Raw genomic sequence first — 15,540 nt, 5'->3', positions numbered from 1 at the left:
AAAAACATTATGTGAATCCATTGCTCAGGCTACAATATTTCACTCAGCCATTTTGATTTTTTTTCTTAATTTTTAATTTTATACACACACACCATATGCATATTGTATGAATCATAGTTTTGAAACCCGGCCCGGCCCGGCGGGTCAACCTGGGACCCGGCCTTAGACCGGGCCGACCACCGGGCCGGGTCTTAAAACTTTGGTATGAATGATTAGAACATGAAATTATTTATTCTTTAAAAAACTATATTGATTGAGTTTAAGTTTAGTTTTAGTCTAGGAAGCTAGATTTGCAAATGCTTCTTACAAGTATTTTAACGTGGCTTTTTAACATGATCAATATTCAGCAACGAGGATCCATTTGTTAAAATCTCTTTAATAGTTGAGCTATTTCGACCAAAACTCCATAGACTGGGGACTGGTTTGTGAAATAAATCATAAGTTGAGGACTGGTTTGTAGTTATCTAAAAATTAATGTTGTTAGATGCTTGTGGACCCACCAAAAATGGGACCCCAGATTCCAGCTATCAGTCATTGCCGCTAAATAATACGCGCGCCTCAATGGAAGGTTTTATTCCGCGAAACCACAGAAGTAAAGCGCCGCGCCGGACTATTTATAATATTCCACGGCGAACCTCCCTACAGGCACGCAATGACGCATCCGCCGAATTTTCAAGGTTGTGGGACCCATGAAAAGATCACCAATTACCTCAGCCTTACAAACCAACACACGTCAGGACATCATTTCATCACACAAAAGATTCTTTCTTCTTGACGAGTAGAAACCAAACACGCGTCCGCCGTACGGGTTGTTCTTTGGTTCACTGATCAGAGTTTTAAAGCAAACTAGCGAAGCAAGAAGAGAAGGAAGCGAAGTAATTAACGCCTGAAAGAGGAAAGAGAGGATCATGTCATCGTTCACCGATGAGTCTCCTAGAGAATACAGCGGTTCTTTTAGAAACTTTGATGCCAACTCGCTGACCGGTAACTCGTCGCCGGTCTTCGCTTCTCAGTCATACAGCACCACCGGAGATGACTTGTTCTCCTCGCAGCCGGTGAGCGATGACGGCGGGTTCTCCCCGGAGCAGAACGGGATATCGGATGGACCGATCTTGCCTCCTCCGTCGGAGATGGAGTCCGAGGAAGGTTTCGCTTTAAGAGAGTGGCGTAGGTAGTATCAGTTATATGCAGCCAGCTGTTGCTTTGATTTGATTTGATTTTTTATTAATAAAAAAACTTACATAACAAGTGCAGAGAGAATGCTATAAGACTGGAAGAGAAGGAGAAGAAGGAGAAGGAGATGTTGAAGCAAATAGTAGAGGAAGCTGAAGAGTATAAAAAAGAGTTTTACAGGAAGAGACAGCTGACTCTAGAGAACAATAAGGCTGCTAATAGAGAAAAGGAGAAGGTGAGGGAGTACATCTCAATTAACTCATGTTTTTGTTAAAATAATTTTAAATTTCCATGACAATATTTCTTAGAACAATCTAACGAAGTATCTTTAAAATGTATTAAACCAATTATTTTAAATAAAATAACATAAAGGGGCCATTAGATTCAAATAGAATGAAATGATCCAATGATGTGGGTGCTCTATGTTCATTCATATGGTGCTGGGCATTATTTAAGTATTTGGAAGAAGATTTTAGAAGAAATCCCATGTTTTTTTCTTTGGGGTGCCCTTTACAATATTTTTATTTGCACAAATTATTTTGTTCTCAAATTTAGGATGGCTAGTGGAGAAATGATATTCATTTTCATGTAGTCATAGCATTTATTTTTTTGGTTTTGGTTTTGATTTTGATTTTGGCTAGCTTTATTGAAGTTGTTGTTTGGTTGCTAAATTAAGAGCATTGGTGTTTTCATGCTTTGATCTAAATTTTGGAAACATCAGATCTGTATGGGTAATCAGATCTGCATGAACTTCTCAGGTGCAGTTTAAGGTTTTGCTAGTCTGAAATAAGTGATCTTGACTGCCTATTGATTCGTACTGTTACAAGTTGCAATCTGTTGATCATCACTGTAATTATGGTAATAATAATCAAACTCGCTAATAAATCTGAATCAAAAAAGGGTGTCATGTGGCTGAACCTATCTAGAAAAGAAGAAGAAATTAAAAATAGGCTACAATGATTTTTCTTGATAATCGTGGCATACACCGGAGAAGCCCGGACATTCTGAGCTTGTTTCCAAAGTTCTTGATTTTTTTGAATGTTTCTAGATGGTTCAGATGTGTTGACATCAAAAATGAATTTTGAAAAATAAAAAAAATATTATTTAGAATCTAAATTAACTTTATATACAGAAATTCTAATTATTGAATGAAACACTAAAATAAGGGTTTATGCAAATTACATAATTGAATAAATAGAAAAATGTCTTGGAATGCTTCTTGTTATTTGGGCAATGGCCTCCCTCTGCCCCCTTAGCCTCCTCCACTGGTGGTGTAGCTGGAGTGAAGGTATGTTCTTATCTGATTTTCATTCACAAATGTCAGTTATTTTTGGCAAACCGGGAGAAGTTCCATGCCGAAGCTGGAAAGAATTATTGGAAGGCAACGGCAGAACTCATTCCTCGCGAGGTGCCAACAATGGAGAAAAGGGGGAAGAAGGATGAGAAGAAGCAGCCCACCATTGTGGTGATCCAGGGACCAAAGCCTGGCAAGCCTACTGACCTATCAAGGATGCGTCATATACTTCTCAACCTTAAACACAATCCACCTCCCCACATGAAGCCCAAGCCTCCACCACCAGCAGAACCTAAAAAAGATGCCAAGAGTGGTCCTGCTGTTGCCGCCCCTAGTACAGCCTCCACAAAGACTGCCGCCGCCACAGCTCCTGAGGCAGTAGCTGCTGCTTGAGAGTGAAGCTGCTGCCTGTTGAATATTTATGTGAAAAGTAATTAGCTGTAATTAAAACTAGTCTAGTCTGATTGTAAACCATATGGTATCTGAATTCTGGTCCAGGTGAACGAGCGTCTTGGTTGATTAGGCGTTTAGCAGTATTGCAAGTAGAAAAATTTTGTTTCTGTGCTGATTTTCTAGGCTTACTATTTCGGTGTGATTTTACGAATGCAATTACCGTAATGTGTTGATCTTAACTCCCAATTATTCAACTTCAAGACTATCCCGATTAGCTTGGCAGCAGGTGTTGGGAAGCTTCTCATTTGCCTGCAGACTTGCAATCATAGCAGTTTAAAGGCAACATGTTCTCTCGCTGATTCTATGTCTTGCTTCATTCTGGGAAATTTACCGAGACAAGCTGTTCTTTGTGATTTTATTTTAGAAAAAGTTTGCAGAGTCAAACGAGTTTATTGATAAAAATGAAAATAATTTTTAATTTGATTATTAAATTGGGTTGAAATTTTACAAGGGTGATCTATAGATCTGGTGGAGTCAGCTACTTGTTGTTAGGTTTAGAGGTTATTGTAGTTACGGTTAGGTTTAGAGGTTATTGTTAAAGAATTTTTTTATAGTTATTTTATTTTATTTAATTTAGGAATCCTTGTTTGTTAGATTCTATATTGGCTATATAGCTTTTTTATTGAAAAAGATATTCACGAATTCTTAACCGAACTAGTTTTACTTTTTAAAAGGATGTGAGAATACCCGAATAAAAAAAAATAATTATAAAGCTTTTGATAAAGATATTTTTTTATTTAGGTATAGACTAGTAAAAATAAAGATATTTAGTTTATTTTTCAGAATAGTAAGAATTATTAACTTTAAAAATGAATCAAATTAGATTTTTCTTTACAGTTTAGCAATGATTTTAGAGTTTAGAAAGTTTTAGTTTTATCATTTTTATAATAAGCTTTGTCAATTGATGTTAGAGAATGTTGCTTTGTTTGATGGATGGTGACATTGACAACATCATCCCACCGCAGATGTAGATCAGGAATGGAGGTTATTTCGAGATCTTTGAGGGCTCAAGGGGTACCTATTAAATTGAAATGAAATTTTGTGAATGTGTTCACCTAGATATTACTAAGTGAGGTCGTTTTAATGCTCAAATTAGTTCTGGAAGTTTTTATTTGGAATTTTCTTTATTTTCCTTAGTTATTTTACTTTTATAATAATTAGAAATTATTAACCTTCAGGATTTATTAGGTACTATTCATTTTTATATTTTAAAAATATTTTTGAAAAAATTTAAAAAATTTTATTTCTTTTACTTTAAATTAATAATTTTTTAGTATTTTCAAATTATTTTGATATACTTATATTAAAAATATTTTTTAAAATTAAAAATACTTTAAAAAATTACCAAAGACACTTCTAAGCAAATCCTTACTACTTTTCATGCGTCCTTTACTTGACTTGATGGGGGTGGTTTTCTTTCATTTTTTGGATTTTATCGGCTGCCTTCCTAATGGGCTGAGGCTGGCTGGGTTGTTTGTTATTGGCTTCTTTGTGGACTGGGTTTGCAGGCTACTCCAGACTTTGGATTGGCTAACTCAAGCAGCTTGGGTGAGCTTCGTCAAAACAAATAGCCTTTGATTCCTCACCTTCTCTACTCCTTCTACCTGGCTTCACTTCAGCTGGCTTCTCTATTCCTGATCTTGCTTTAATTGTATCTTGCTTTTCGCAAAAGGTTCTTTTGTCTGTTGTTTTTGAAGGAGTTTGCTGTCAAGTGTTGCTTCCTCTTGGTTGCTGCAAAGTCTTGCTGCCTTTTGGTAGGTTCTGGTTGCTGCCAATCTTCCCATGACTCCCATTAAAAATATATTTGACTTTTCATTAGCACCTTTTTTTCCCCTCAACCAACTGTACATATTTTGTGATTGGCCAAGGATCCATCACTTCCTTAACTTAAATACACATAATAATGGATGCACAACTTAGTCTTTCTCCTAATCTTCTGCTGCTTCCAGGTGACAGCTTCAGTTTAGAGCTTGGAGACAGCACACCAATTGCATCGTCCTTGGATGATGAGGCTGGATCGTCAAACCATGATGGTTCGCCCCCTACAAAAAAAGGCACGCACAGCACAGCAAATGTTGAGGCTCAAGCTGTTTTTCTTGCTGAGTAGACTGTCTATATTATGGATTTTCTTTTGCTGTTTATTATTAAACCATGTTGTATATCCCACTGTCAAGAGCTTGGGTTTTATACAAGGAATCGCACCACTGCATTTGCCTAGCAATTTTTCGATATTAGAGTTTGTACCTGGTCTTTTAGAAGTCATCTCCCCCAGGTTTAGTCATATAGATACAAATGCCAACCCGCTGCGGAGCGCCGGCACACATCTAAAACGCATTGACCTTTTCTATAGTAAGCCGCAATGCTTTTTTTTTTTAAAAAAAAATTTTGGTCATGAATTTTTCTTCTTCGATTATATCATTTTATGAAACTTAATCAATAATTCCTTGTAATTTGTTCTATAAAGAAAATATTAAAAAACGAGAACCAAAGTATAGAACATGGAAAACACGTATGGTCACCTTTTCAATTATGTAATTTTATATTTCAATCGTAATTTCATGATGTTTATTTTTTTATCCTAATTTGAAAAAAAAGAGAAAATTATTCGAAAACAGGTAAAGAGAGAGAAAGTTATTTGTTGGGTCTATTTCTAGCAATAAAAAAAATTAATTTTGGTGTTAACGAGTTTTATTTAATAAGAAAAGTTCTATTAAGGTGTTGATTGATCCTTATTTTGCTGGAAAAAAAGTAGATCGAGATTCAAAAATATTTTGTAGGTTTAATTTTGTATTTTTATATTGATTTGGAGGTTTTTTTACTTGATAAATTAATTTATTGAGAAGTCAAGGATGTTTTTTAGGTGTTTTTAAGTCAAAATAACCTGAAAAATAGGTTTTTGACTTAAAAACCAAACCTCAATTTTATGATCACCTGGTCAAAATCTAGAAAATTAGACGGTGCGACATCTATCACTACATATAACACATTGTTTAATATTTATTTTTAAAAAAATTATAAGAGCGGAAAACATATCATCTACTTTGTAAGAGAAAAAAAAGGTTAACTACGTGGATCTGACCTCATAGGTCATGCATGTCTAACCTTTTTTTTTTTAGCTTAGGCTCATATGCTTTTCCTTTTGTTTTTTCTTTTTATTTTTAATAGATTTAATTCAAATGCACTAAAAAGAACTTGACATGATATTTAAATTAGTACCCAACTAGATCATTTTTCATGTTATGTTACGGGTTAGATCAAATTTTTTCTGAATATAAAAAAGTTTTCAGGTGTTGTTAATGTATTTTTTAGTAGAAATTTTTTTTAAACAATATAGAGATTGACCTGATGTGTATTGGTTAATTTGATAAGTCCAAAGATAAATCAAACAACCGATAAAAATGTAGTTTGACCAAAAAAAAAAAAAACCAAGACAACATCTTGTTTTAAATACTAAAATGACAACATATTAGATCTACTAAAATTAACTCGGGTTAACCTGTCAAATCTGTTATCCAAGTTATAAGACCTTGATAACTTATAGCAATCAAATAAAATTTTTTATCAAACTCAAATCGCAATCAACCTCATATTGAAGGATGAAATTGAAAACAAAATCCAATTAAAAAAATGAGTTGAGTCAACCTGCCAGATCTTAGTCATGAAACTGGAATAACCTTATAGAAATTAAATCAAAATAAATTATGGATTTTAATTCTCAATCAACCCAATATTGAAGGATAAATAAATAAAAAAAACAAAAAAGATACAAAAAACCACTTGAGTCAATCGACCAAACTCGTGATCCAGATCATGAGACCAAGATAATCTTATAGAAAATAAATCAAAATAAATCATGCAGCCTAATTCCTAATTAATCAATATCAAAAGATAAAATTGAAAAAAAATCAACTAAAAAGAGAAAAAAATGCAAGTTAATTTGCCTAACTCGTGACTTAGGTTATAAGCCCATGATAACCCCATATAAAAAAATAAAAAAAATATTATAAAGTCTGATTTTCAACCAATCCGATGTTGAAGGATGGAATTGAAAAAATAAAAAAATTAAAAAGGAAAAAAAAACTTGAGTCAACTTAGTTAATCTGCAAAACTTGTGACTTGGATCCATGAGACCGTAATAATTCAATGGAAAGTAAATAAAAAAAACAATTATGACAACCAATTACCAATCAACTCAATGTTAAATGATGAAGTTGAGAACAAAATTAATTAAAAAATAACAAAAAATTAACTCAAGTCAACACGACTAACTCGCGACTCGGGTCATAAAACCAGGTTAACTCCATAGAAAGAAAATAAAAACAAATTATAAAGTTTAATATCCAATCAATTCAATAATAGATGATGAAATTAAAAAAAATTAAAATAAAAAATTTTGATGTCCAAAATGAAAAAGATCTTGTCATTTTACTATTTATTGTCATAGTGAAATGTCAAGTCCTTTTATTATATGTTAATTTTTTCTTTGTGCTCTAATATTTTTTAGCATTTATGAGGATATTAGCAATTTGTTTTCAATTATTATATATCTAATATGAAAAAATAAGTTTATAAATATTCAATTTAAGCTTTTCTTTTTAATTTTTAATAGATTTGACATAATTTTATCATGTTTATTTTTTTTCTTCAGTCACACATAGAATACTTAGACGTTGTTTAAATGTTTTTTTGTTTTGGTTTTCTTTTAGTATCATGATGCATTTTTCTTTTTTAAAAAACATTTATTGCAATTAAAAAATATATTTTCGCTAAATCAATCGAGAAATGTGTTAGTAAATGAATAGGGTTTAGATTGGAGGGATGGATTTTCTCTACTTATTTCAAATGGGTTGATTTTCGTTTTTTTAAAAATACTTTATTTTTATTCTCACAAACCGCAAAGCAAATTAAGCAAGTTAATGAGACAAGTTTTTAAATAAAGAAAAATATTTTTTATCCTTTTCTCAAATAATCTTGATTTGTTTTGCTAATTCTAATTGCTTTTGATCTTATTAGATTAATAATCAAGGAAAACAATATTTTTTTTTCATGAAAAACTATATTGATAAAAAAAAGCTGGATTTATGCAAAAAAATTACTTTATTCTTACAAGAAATAATTTTATTATTTCCATCATATATTTTAATATGTATTTTTTTATTAATTTATTAACTCGATCTATGGTTAGCGTTAAATTTTTTTTTAACATATGCTAATATATATAATTCTTCATTTATTTTATTAAATAAATTTTTGATACGCAATGAGATTTGTTTTTGATTGTTGAAATTGCATTGCTAACTTTTGCATTTTTCCGTCAGCATTGCGCGGGCATGTGACTATTGACTACTAATAAAAAAAGCCTTCCCATGTCTACCAGCAATGTATATGAAGGTCGCCGTTTCTGATGCATGTCATTCATACGAGGAGAACGAGGTGGTGAGCTGGTGATGGTGGCTTAAGGACTTTGTTGGATATGCGGTTCACGGGTCCTTTCTGGTTGACGGTTCAGCTTGGACGAACCGCCTGGATTGAAAATTCAAGGCCTCCAAGGAGGGATCAGGGTGGCGTTGGCTCTGTGTAATGTCGACTCGATTTGTCTCTCAGACGCTACACATGCTGATCTTTGCAGCAGTGTTAAATTAGCTTCAAGTTCCTGTACGTTTTTCATACTACGCAGTCCATTCAAGTTCTGGTTCTGCTAGAGGACAGAGATCAATTCTTAATGTTGCCAAAAACTTGTCCTGAAGAGAAACAAACGTGACATGACACGCCAATCCAGGCAGTAAATGTGGAAAAAAATTGTGAGAAAAGGAGAAGGAATTATACAATTGATGCATCATAATTATATCACATGAATAGATATATCGATCAGTTATATCTACATGTGTTACAGAGGATAGACACAAACACCCCTTGTTTCCTCTTGAAGAAAATCCTACTCCACTATAAGCTTCTACAGGGCTACGTACCTAGACGCTGATAAAAATAGTCGAGATGATCTAGTAAATGGTATAACAGGGTGGATAAAACAGCTCGTCAACCATCACCTGGGAAGCATCTGGGTCATACTGTCAGCACTACCTAAGATGGCCGAGTTTACAGAAGTGTTCAGTGATTGCTTGCCTTTGTTTTTATGAGAAGATGATGTCTCATCTGAACTACCACCACCAAAGCGCTTAGAGGTTTGAGCTTTGTATATCCCTGGCTCTGTAAGTGCTTTCTCGTTAAGATTTACATCTTTGGAGAGCATCTTCACTACTTGCTTCATGTTGGGTCTTTGGTTTGCAACTGCCTGGGTACAGAAAAGTGCAACCTTCATGAAGCGTATCGCCTCATTTTCTGGATATCCAGTCATTTCTGGATCGACAATATCCAGAAGTCTCTCTTCTTTCCATAGTTTCCATGTCTGCAGAAGTGTTCAAATTTAAATTAGGACCGAGTCTACTGCAAAAATTTATAAGAACACAAAAATCATAAAGAGGCATTATAAAGCAACAGTTCAGTATCGCTAAACAGAAACATGCCCTTGTCGATGAACAATAATATTCTTATCAAGTAAGACTTCGGAATGGATACATACTCCAATCTACATGACGCTAATGAAAAAACAATCAAGGAAAAGATTCTGTCATTTGGTGTTTAACAAGATTATTGCATACAATCATATGGCCATCATATCGATCATACTTAATTTTGACACGTCACGAATTTTGTTTACTGCTAATCTATTTTATGATTTTGGTTCTACGATTGTATAAGAGATTTTATTTATTGGTTATTCAATAACTAGTTTTATTGGTTATTCAAGCCTATCAAAGTAGGGATGTCCCATGAAAGATTAAGCACCTAACCCAAGAACCAATAGGTAGATGATGGTACTGTAATCTCCACTTATGCAAGTGGCAGGTGGGACGTTTTAGCTGGTGCCCTAATATGGCACGAAAGAAAATACAACCCATCACTGTAAATAATTCAAGAACTATTGAGGTTGAATGAGCCTGTCTGATGTAAATTTCCTATGAATGGGTACGTCAGAATGCAGTAACCCTGTTTCTCTTGAGGAAAAAAGTGACTATAAACTTTTGCAATAAAAAAGATAAAGAGAAATGCTCAAATTGATTTCAGAGGAGTCAAAAAAGATGGAGATAAGGTATCTTGTGAAGTTGTTAAATTTGAATATTAGCCTTTGGTCATTTTTTGAATTGACTTGATTAAATAGAAAACAAAGATTGCGTTGGTTGTACTAAGAAGATACCCATTCAACTAAAACCAGAAGATCCTCCCCAAATGCTGCCTTGCTGCTACTTCTCCCACTAATTATTTCAAGTATGAGCACCCCGAAACTGTATACATCAGCCTTCTTTGTAAGTTGTCCTAAGAGGGCATACTCTGGTGCGAGATATCCCCTGCAGATGCATACAAGATGGTTATTGATATGAAAAAGAGGAAGCAGAAAAGATGAACGGAGAGAGAGTTATCAGACAGCATCAATAATCTAATTCTATAAACATGATGAAAAAATCATTTTTGCACAGGGAACAGAACACAGCATAAGGCATGGCATATGTGTGCTGTTCATCACATGTTCTTTCTCTTTTACTTTATGAACCTAACAACAAGGTGAAATCAGAAAGCTTACAAATCAAGAACCATTTGGGACCATATTGAAATAAGTTTCCTCACCAGCTTTGGACCAAGTAAAAATTAGAGACAGCTGATCAATAAAGTGAAATGCAACAAGAACCACACTTACATTGTTCCTGCCACTCGAGTACTAAGATGTGTGACATTGTCTGGAAATAATTTTGCCAGCCCAAAATCCCCTATTTTAGGCAGTAAGTTTCCATCCAGAAGAACATTACTGGCCTTAATGTCCCTATGGACGATATGTGGTTTGGCTTCCTCATGAAGAAATGCAAGACCACTTGCTGTACCTATGCAAATAGCAGCTCTTGTAGGCCAGTCCATAGCAACATGTTTTCCTTTTGAACCTGTAGACGGTTGTTGGATGTTAGCATGATTAAAATCTCCCTCCCTCTAACACACATGCACATATAGGTGTATGCATGCACTCTCTCATAAGAGAGAGTGCAGAGAGAGAGAGCTTGGAAGAAGAATTTAAACTCTAATCAAATCAAAATCAAGAGCAACATTACAGTGGTTTCGCTAAACAAGTTAAAGAAAACTCTACCGTAGCATGATATAACAATAACTCTGGTTTGATGAACAAAATTAAAAAATATATTGCATGGGTGAAAAGATCTTGTTATAATAGATGAAATCTCATACAGATTATGAAGAAAATCTCATTCTTGTAAATGATGGTTTGGCGCAATATACTAGTAATATCTCTTGAATCATATCAATGTCCCTCCTCTCCCTCAAATGACCACCAAGCAAGTTAATAGGCATAATAGATAAGATATTTCAATAACTTCATATTTACCAAGTAAAGCGGTAGAAATGCTGTTGTTTTCCATATATTGATATACCAATATTCGATTATTTTCCTCAACACAGCAGCCAACTAGTTCAACAAGGTTTGGGTGCTTTATAGTTGATATCATTCTAATCTCCGTCACAAACTCATCTGATCCTTGTTTAGATTCTGCAGAAAGACACTTGATGGCCACAGGTGTACCATCTCTTAAAACTCCCTGCAAGGAGAAAAAAAAGCTGTATGAATATTAACTAAGAGCTGAGGCTATGGAATACGCAGATTCATGAAGGAATCTGCTAACATGCTCTCCGTCTCTTTTTGTTTCCTCAAAAGGGTTGTTCTAGCACCCGCAAAGGCGTAAAACGCAGCTAAAACAATATAATCATCACCAACATAACTAAAACAAAAGAAAAAAACAAAGTCTTTATGACTAAACCACCATCGAATCGTGCTTTCCACTGAAGGATTGCTGCAGTAACCACAAATGCAACTCTAAACCTATGCAGGCTCACCTTATAAACGACTCCGAAACCACCTCCACCGATTCTATTTGATGGATGAAAATTCCTTGTTGCTGATCTCAGCGAATTATACGAGAAGAGATTTACATTGTCGGTGGCAATCACTAGCCATTGGCAAACCACACAAGTAAGAACCTCAAAAACTAAATCACTAAAATAGGAAAATATGTTGAATACCAAATTAAAAGGAAATCAGCATCCAAAATTCTAAACAAATATCATCATTCCAAGATATTTCATTATCATCATGTCTTCAAAGCGAATTAAACACATTAATCCACTCATAAATACAAAAAAAAAAAACCTTAAACACGCTCAATTTTCTTACCTTGTGTGTTTGCTTGTCCCGGAGTATCATTATGATTATTTCCTTTAAACCAATTTGATATACCAAAGCAGCTACAGCTCATTGCAACTCAGCTCAAGCCTCCCCAGCCCTCCCTGTCTCTACATCAAAAACGAACTTATCAATTTCTTCTTCTTTGTTTTTTAATAATTACTTTACATTCAACCATAGTAAAAAAAAAACATGAAAAATCCAATACTTAATTAACCCAAAACAAAATCCAGACCTGAAAGGCTCCGGATTTAATTTTGCGAGAAGGAAAGTGGAAGGACAGCAAGTGGCTAAAGTAGTTGGAGAGAAATAAAGGGGCGGAAAGGAGAAGATCAAAGGGAAAACAGTAGGAGAGGGCATTGCTCTAGAGGAAGTGTTCTTATAGTGAAAGAACACGACCCGAGTTGATAGACGACAGCTAGAACCCTTTTCACACGTTTGGTAGTTGGTCGTTAGTTCCCTCCATGCCAATTCTCTTGGTGTCTGCTGTTGTAAAAATTTGTAATGGTGCGCTTTTTTTTGTTAGGTCCTTTTTGAAATTTAAATTATTTTTTATATTTTTAAATTATTTTGATATAAATTTTTTTAAAAAAATAAAAATTTATTATATTAATATATTTTTAAATAAAAAAATATTTTACAAAATAACACTTATAAAAATCGCAAAAAACAACTTTTTCAGACATGATCATATAATAGAACAAGAAGTCAATCCCATGCCTCATTGAGACTTTTTGTCGGTCCTTAGATTTTTGTTCTCTGTGTGAATTCTTTACAGGGTCTGTCTGAAGAAAAATTCAACGGACAATTTGTTGTTTCTTAAAAAATAATGTATTAAATTTAAAATAATTTTGAAATATTGTAATTACGTTGTTTTTTAAAGTATTAAAATAATATTTTTTAAAAATTTTAATTTTAATATCAATATATTAAAACAATTTAAAATTAAAATTAAAAACAAAAAAATTAAAAATTTTTAAAAATATTTTTAAAACATAAAAATAAACTCTTTGGTACCCAGTTTTAATTTACAATATTAAGACAGAGACGTTTCATTTAAATCTTTTTCCCAATCAATAATCATTGCCTAGAATTTCCTGTAACTATGATGCGCGGCTGGACTCGCTTGGTCAACTCTTACCAGGCATTCAAACCTTTGTTCGTCCCATGTTTCATTAAATCTGAACAAAGAGTTAGACTCTTGCAAGGTAATGGGCTAGGTTAGATTAATTCGAGGCAATAAATTTTTTTTCAAAAAAGATATAGTTTTTAAAAAATCTTGTAAGAAAAAAGTCAATTGAATTTAGATCATATCAGTTAAATTATGAGTTGATATTTTTTTTAATATCTAAACTAAACAAAAAAAAAAATCAAATCATAGGTCAACCCATTAAATTAGATCAAAGAAAATAAAATGTCCATAAAATAATTTAGAAGTTGCTCAAAAAAAGTTTGATATTTTCTCTTATTGATTCTTAGGCTGAGAAAGGCAACGCTAGACCTTACAATATACCATGTAAGTTGTGTTTAAGAGTGTGGTTACGATTGTTTTTCAAAATACTTTTTATTTGGAAATGCATTAAAATAATATATATTTTTTATTTTTTATAAAATATTTTTGATATCAGCGCATCAAAATGATCTGAAAACACCCAAAAAAAATTAATTTGAAGAAAAGAAAAAATAAAAAAAATTTAATTTTTTTCAAAAATATTTTTTAAACATAAAAACAAACATGGTTTTAATTTGATGAGTCAAAGTCTATATTACAGAGCTGAATGGTTGATACTGGAGATTGTTGATATTTTCTGTTGATTTTATACTAGTTTAATCCTTTTATTTCTATTTTTATTTGCACAAATATATATCAACCTAATATTTCCAAAATAAAAATAAAAATTATATGGTCCTTTTGTTAATGTGCTCTAGAGGGTGCTTAATCCATTCGTTAGCTCTACCACATGGTAACTGTTAAAATAATTCAAATCAAACATAAAAGGAGGTTAGAATTCTCAATAATATGTTTATTATTAGTGCTTAAGTTAACCTAAATACAAAGAATATATGTGTGTGTGTGTGTGTGTGTGTGTGTTAAACTGAAAATACTATTATACCCTTAATAAATAAAACTATATAAATATTATTTAACATCTCCCCTCAAACTCATGATGCGGCAGCTACAAGCATCGAGAGTTTGCCAATTAGAAAACAAAAATGAGAGATGGAATGCGTCTTGGTAAAGAAATCTGCAATCTGCAAGGAAGAAGGAACAAAAGGCAAAGTAATAGTGTCATGGTTGAGATAATGACGAGTAAGATGACAATCGATCTCAATGTGCTTAGTTCGCTCATGAAAAACCAAGTTGTGAGCAATTTGAATAGAACTCTGGTTGTCACAATACATAGGAGTAGAATGAGAAAAGAAAACTCTCATATCAGCAAGTAACCAACATAACCAAACAATCTCTTTGGTAGTAGATGTCATGGCAGAAGCTGAAGGAAAGTCGAAATACCAGATTTTGTAGAAGCGGAAGACAAAATATTACTAAAAAAATTGCAGAAACTGAATGCAAATACCAAATTGCAGAAACTGAAGAGAAGACGAAATACCAAAACAATTGCAGAGACAGAACAGAAATACCAAATTGCAGAAGCTAAAGGAAAGTCGAGATACCAGATTTTGCAGAAGCGAAAGACAAAATATCACTCCAAAAAACATTGCAGAAACTGAACGCAAATACCAAATTGCAGAAACTGAAGAGAAGAAGAAATATCAAAATAATTGCAGAGACAGAACAAAAATACCAAATTGTAGAAGTTAAAGGAATGTCGACATACCAGATTTTGCAGAAGCATAAGACAAAATATCACTCCAAAAAACATTGTAGAAACTGAACGCAAATACCAAATTACAGAAACTGAAAAGAAGATGAAATACCAAAACAATTGCAGTGACAGAACATAAATACCAAATTGCAGAAGCTGAAGGAATGTCGAAATACTGGATTTTGCAGAAGCAGAAGACAAAATATCACTCCGAAAAACATTACAAAAACTGAACGCAAATACTAAATTGCAGAAACTGAAGAGAAGACGAAATATCAAAACAATTACAGAGACATAACAAAAATACCAAATTATAGAAGCTGAAGAATCCAAAATAAAGGTTCAGATATTAATTCTTCAGCCGCAAGCACAAAACTTGATCTTCCTCCTCCATCTTTTAATAGGTCAAACAACCCATGTCTGATGTTTTGAAAAATAGATCTAAAGTTAAGCTTCAAAGGAATGCATTGAGTGTGCTAGAACATCCTACAGGGAAT

At 33.2% G+C, this 15,540-nt stretch overlaps 2 protein-coding genes across 5 annotated transcripts; one reads left to right on the top strand and one right to left on the bottom strand.

Moving 5' to 3' along the window:
- The first annotated feature begins 577 nt into the window (after nt 1-577).
- Nucleotides 578-3,099, top strand: LOC133677490 (clathrin light chain 2-like). The gene is made up of 3 exons (XM_062099579.1): nt 578-1,171; nt 1,255-1,408; nt 2,498-3,099. The coding sequence occupies exons 1-3, from the start codon at nt 909-911 to the stop codon at nt 2,858-2,860; spliced, it is 780 nt and encodes a 259-aa protein (XP_061955563.1). The 5' UTR covers nt 578-908; the 3' UTR covers nt 2,861-3,099.
- A 5,620-nt stretch (nt 3,100-8,719) lies between these two features.
- On the bottom strand, nt 8,720-12,685 carry LOC133676965 (putative serine/threonine-protein kinase). Of its 4 annotated transcripts, none has more exons than XM_062098789.1 (7): nt 12,454-12,685; nt 12,210-12,322; nt 11,873-11,985; nt 11,367-11,577; nt 10,674-10,911; nt 10,176-10,326; nt 8,720-9,326 (listed from the first exon to the last, which is right to left on the bottom strand). In XM_062098789.1, exons 2-7 carry the CDS (start codon nt 12,289-12,291, stop codon nt 8,964-8,966), a joined length of 1,158 nt encoding a protein of 385 aa, XP_061954773.1. In that variant the 5' UTR covers nt 12,292-12,322; nt 12,454-12,685; the 3' UTR covers nt 8,720-8,963. The 4 variants fall into 4 exon arrangements, with proteins under 4 accessions (XP_061954773.1, XP_061954772.1, XP_061954774.1 ...); XM_062098788.1 differs by having other exon boundaries at nt 12,210-12,328; nt 12,454-12,684; XM_062098790.1 differs by lacking the exon at nt 11,873-11,985 and having other exon boundaries at nt 12,210-12,328; nt 12,454-12,684.
- Between the last annotated feature and the right edge of the window lie 2,855 nt (nt 12,686-15,540).

The sequence above is a fragment of the Populus nigra genome, chromosome 17, assembly GCF_951802175.1.
Source record: "Populus nigra chromosome 17, ddPopNigr1.1, whole genome shotgun sequence".
Taxonomy (NCBI): Eukaryota; Viridiplantae; Streptophyta; class Magnoliopsida; order Malpighiales; family Salicaceae; genus Populus; species Populus nigra.
This window is presented reverse-complemented; position numbering and strand designations above follow the sequence as displayed.

What these genes read in the sequence shown, in the direction of transcription:
- LOC133677490 (XM_062099579.1), top strand. Translation starts at nt 909, where the DNA reads ATGTCATCGTTCACCGATGAGTCTCCTAGAGAATACAGCGGTTCTTTT. An exon ending in GCTTTAAGAGAGTGGCGTAG is followed by an intron (nt 1,172 to 1,254) that starts GTAGTATCAGTT and finishes TAACAAGTGCAG; the next exon opens with AGAGAATGCTATAAGACTGG. An exon ending in CTAATAGAGAAAAGGAGAAG is followed by an intron (nt 1,409 to 2,497) that starts GTGAGGGAGTAC and finishes CACAAATGTCAG; the next exon opens with TTATTTTTGGCAAACCGGGA.
- LOC133676965 (XM_062098789.1), bottom strand. Translation starts at nt 12,291, where the DNA reads ATGAGCTGTAGCTGCTTTGGTATATCAAATTGGTTTAAAGGAAATAAT. An exon ending in GGGACAAGCAAACACACAAG is followed by an intron (nt 11,986 to 12,209) that starts GTAAGAAAATTG and finishes GCCAATGGCTAG; the next exon opens with TGATTGCCACCGACAATGTA. An exon ending in CATTTCTACCGCTTTACTTG is followed by an intron (nt 10,912 to 11,366) that starts GTAAATATGAAG and finishes AACCGTCTACAG; the next exon opens with GTTCAAAAGGAAAACATGTT.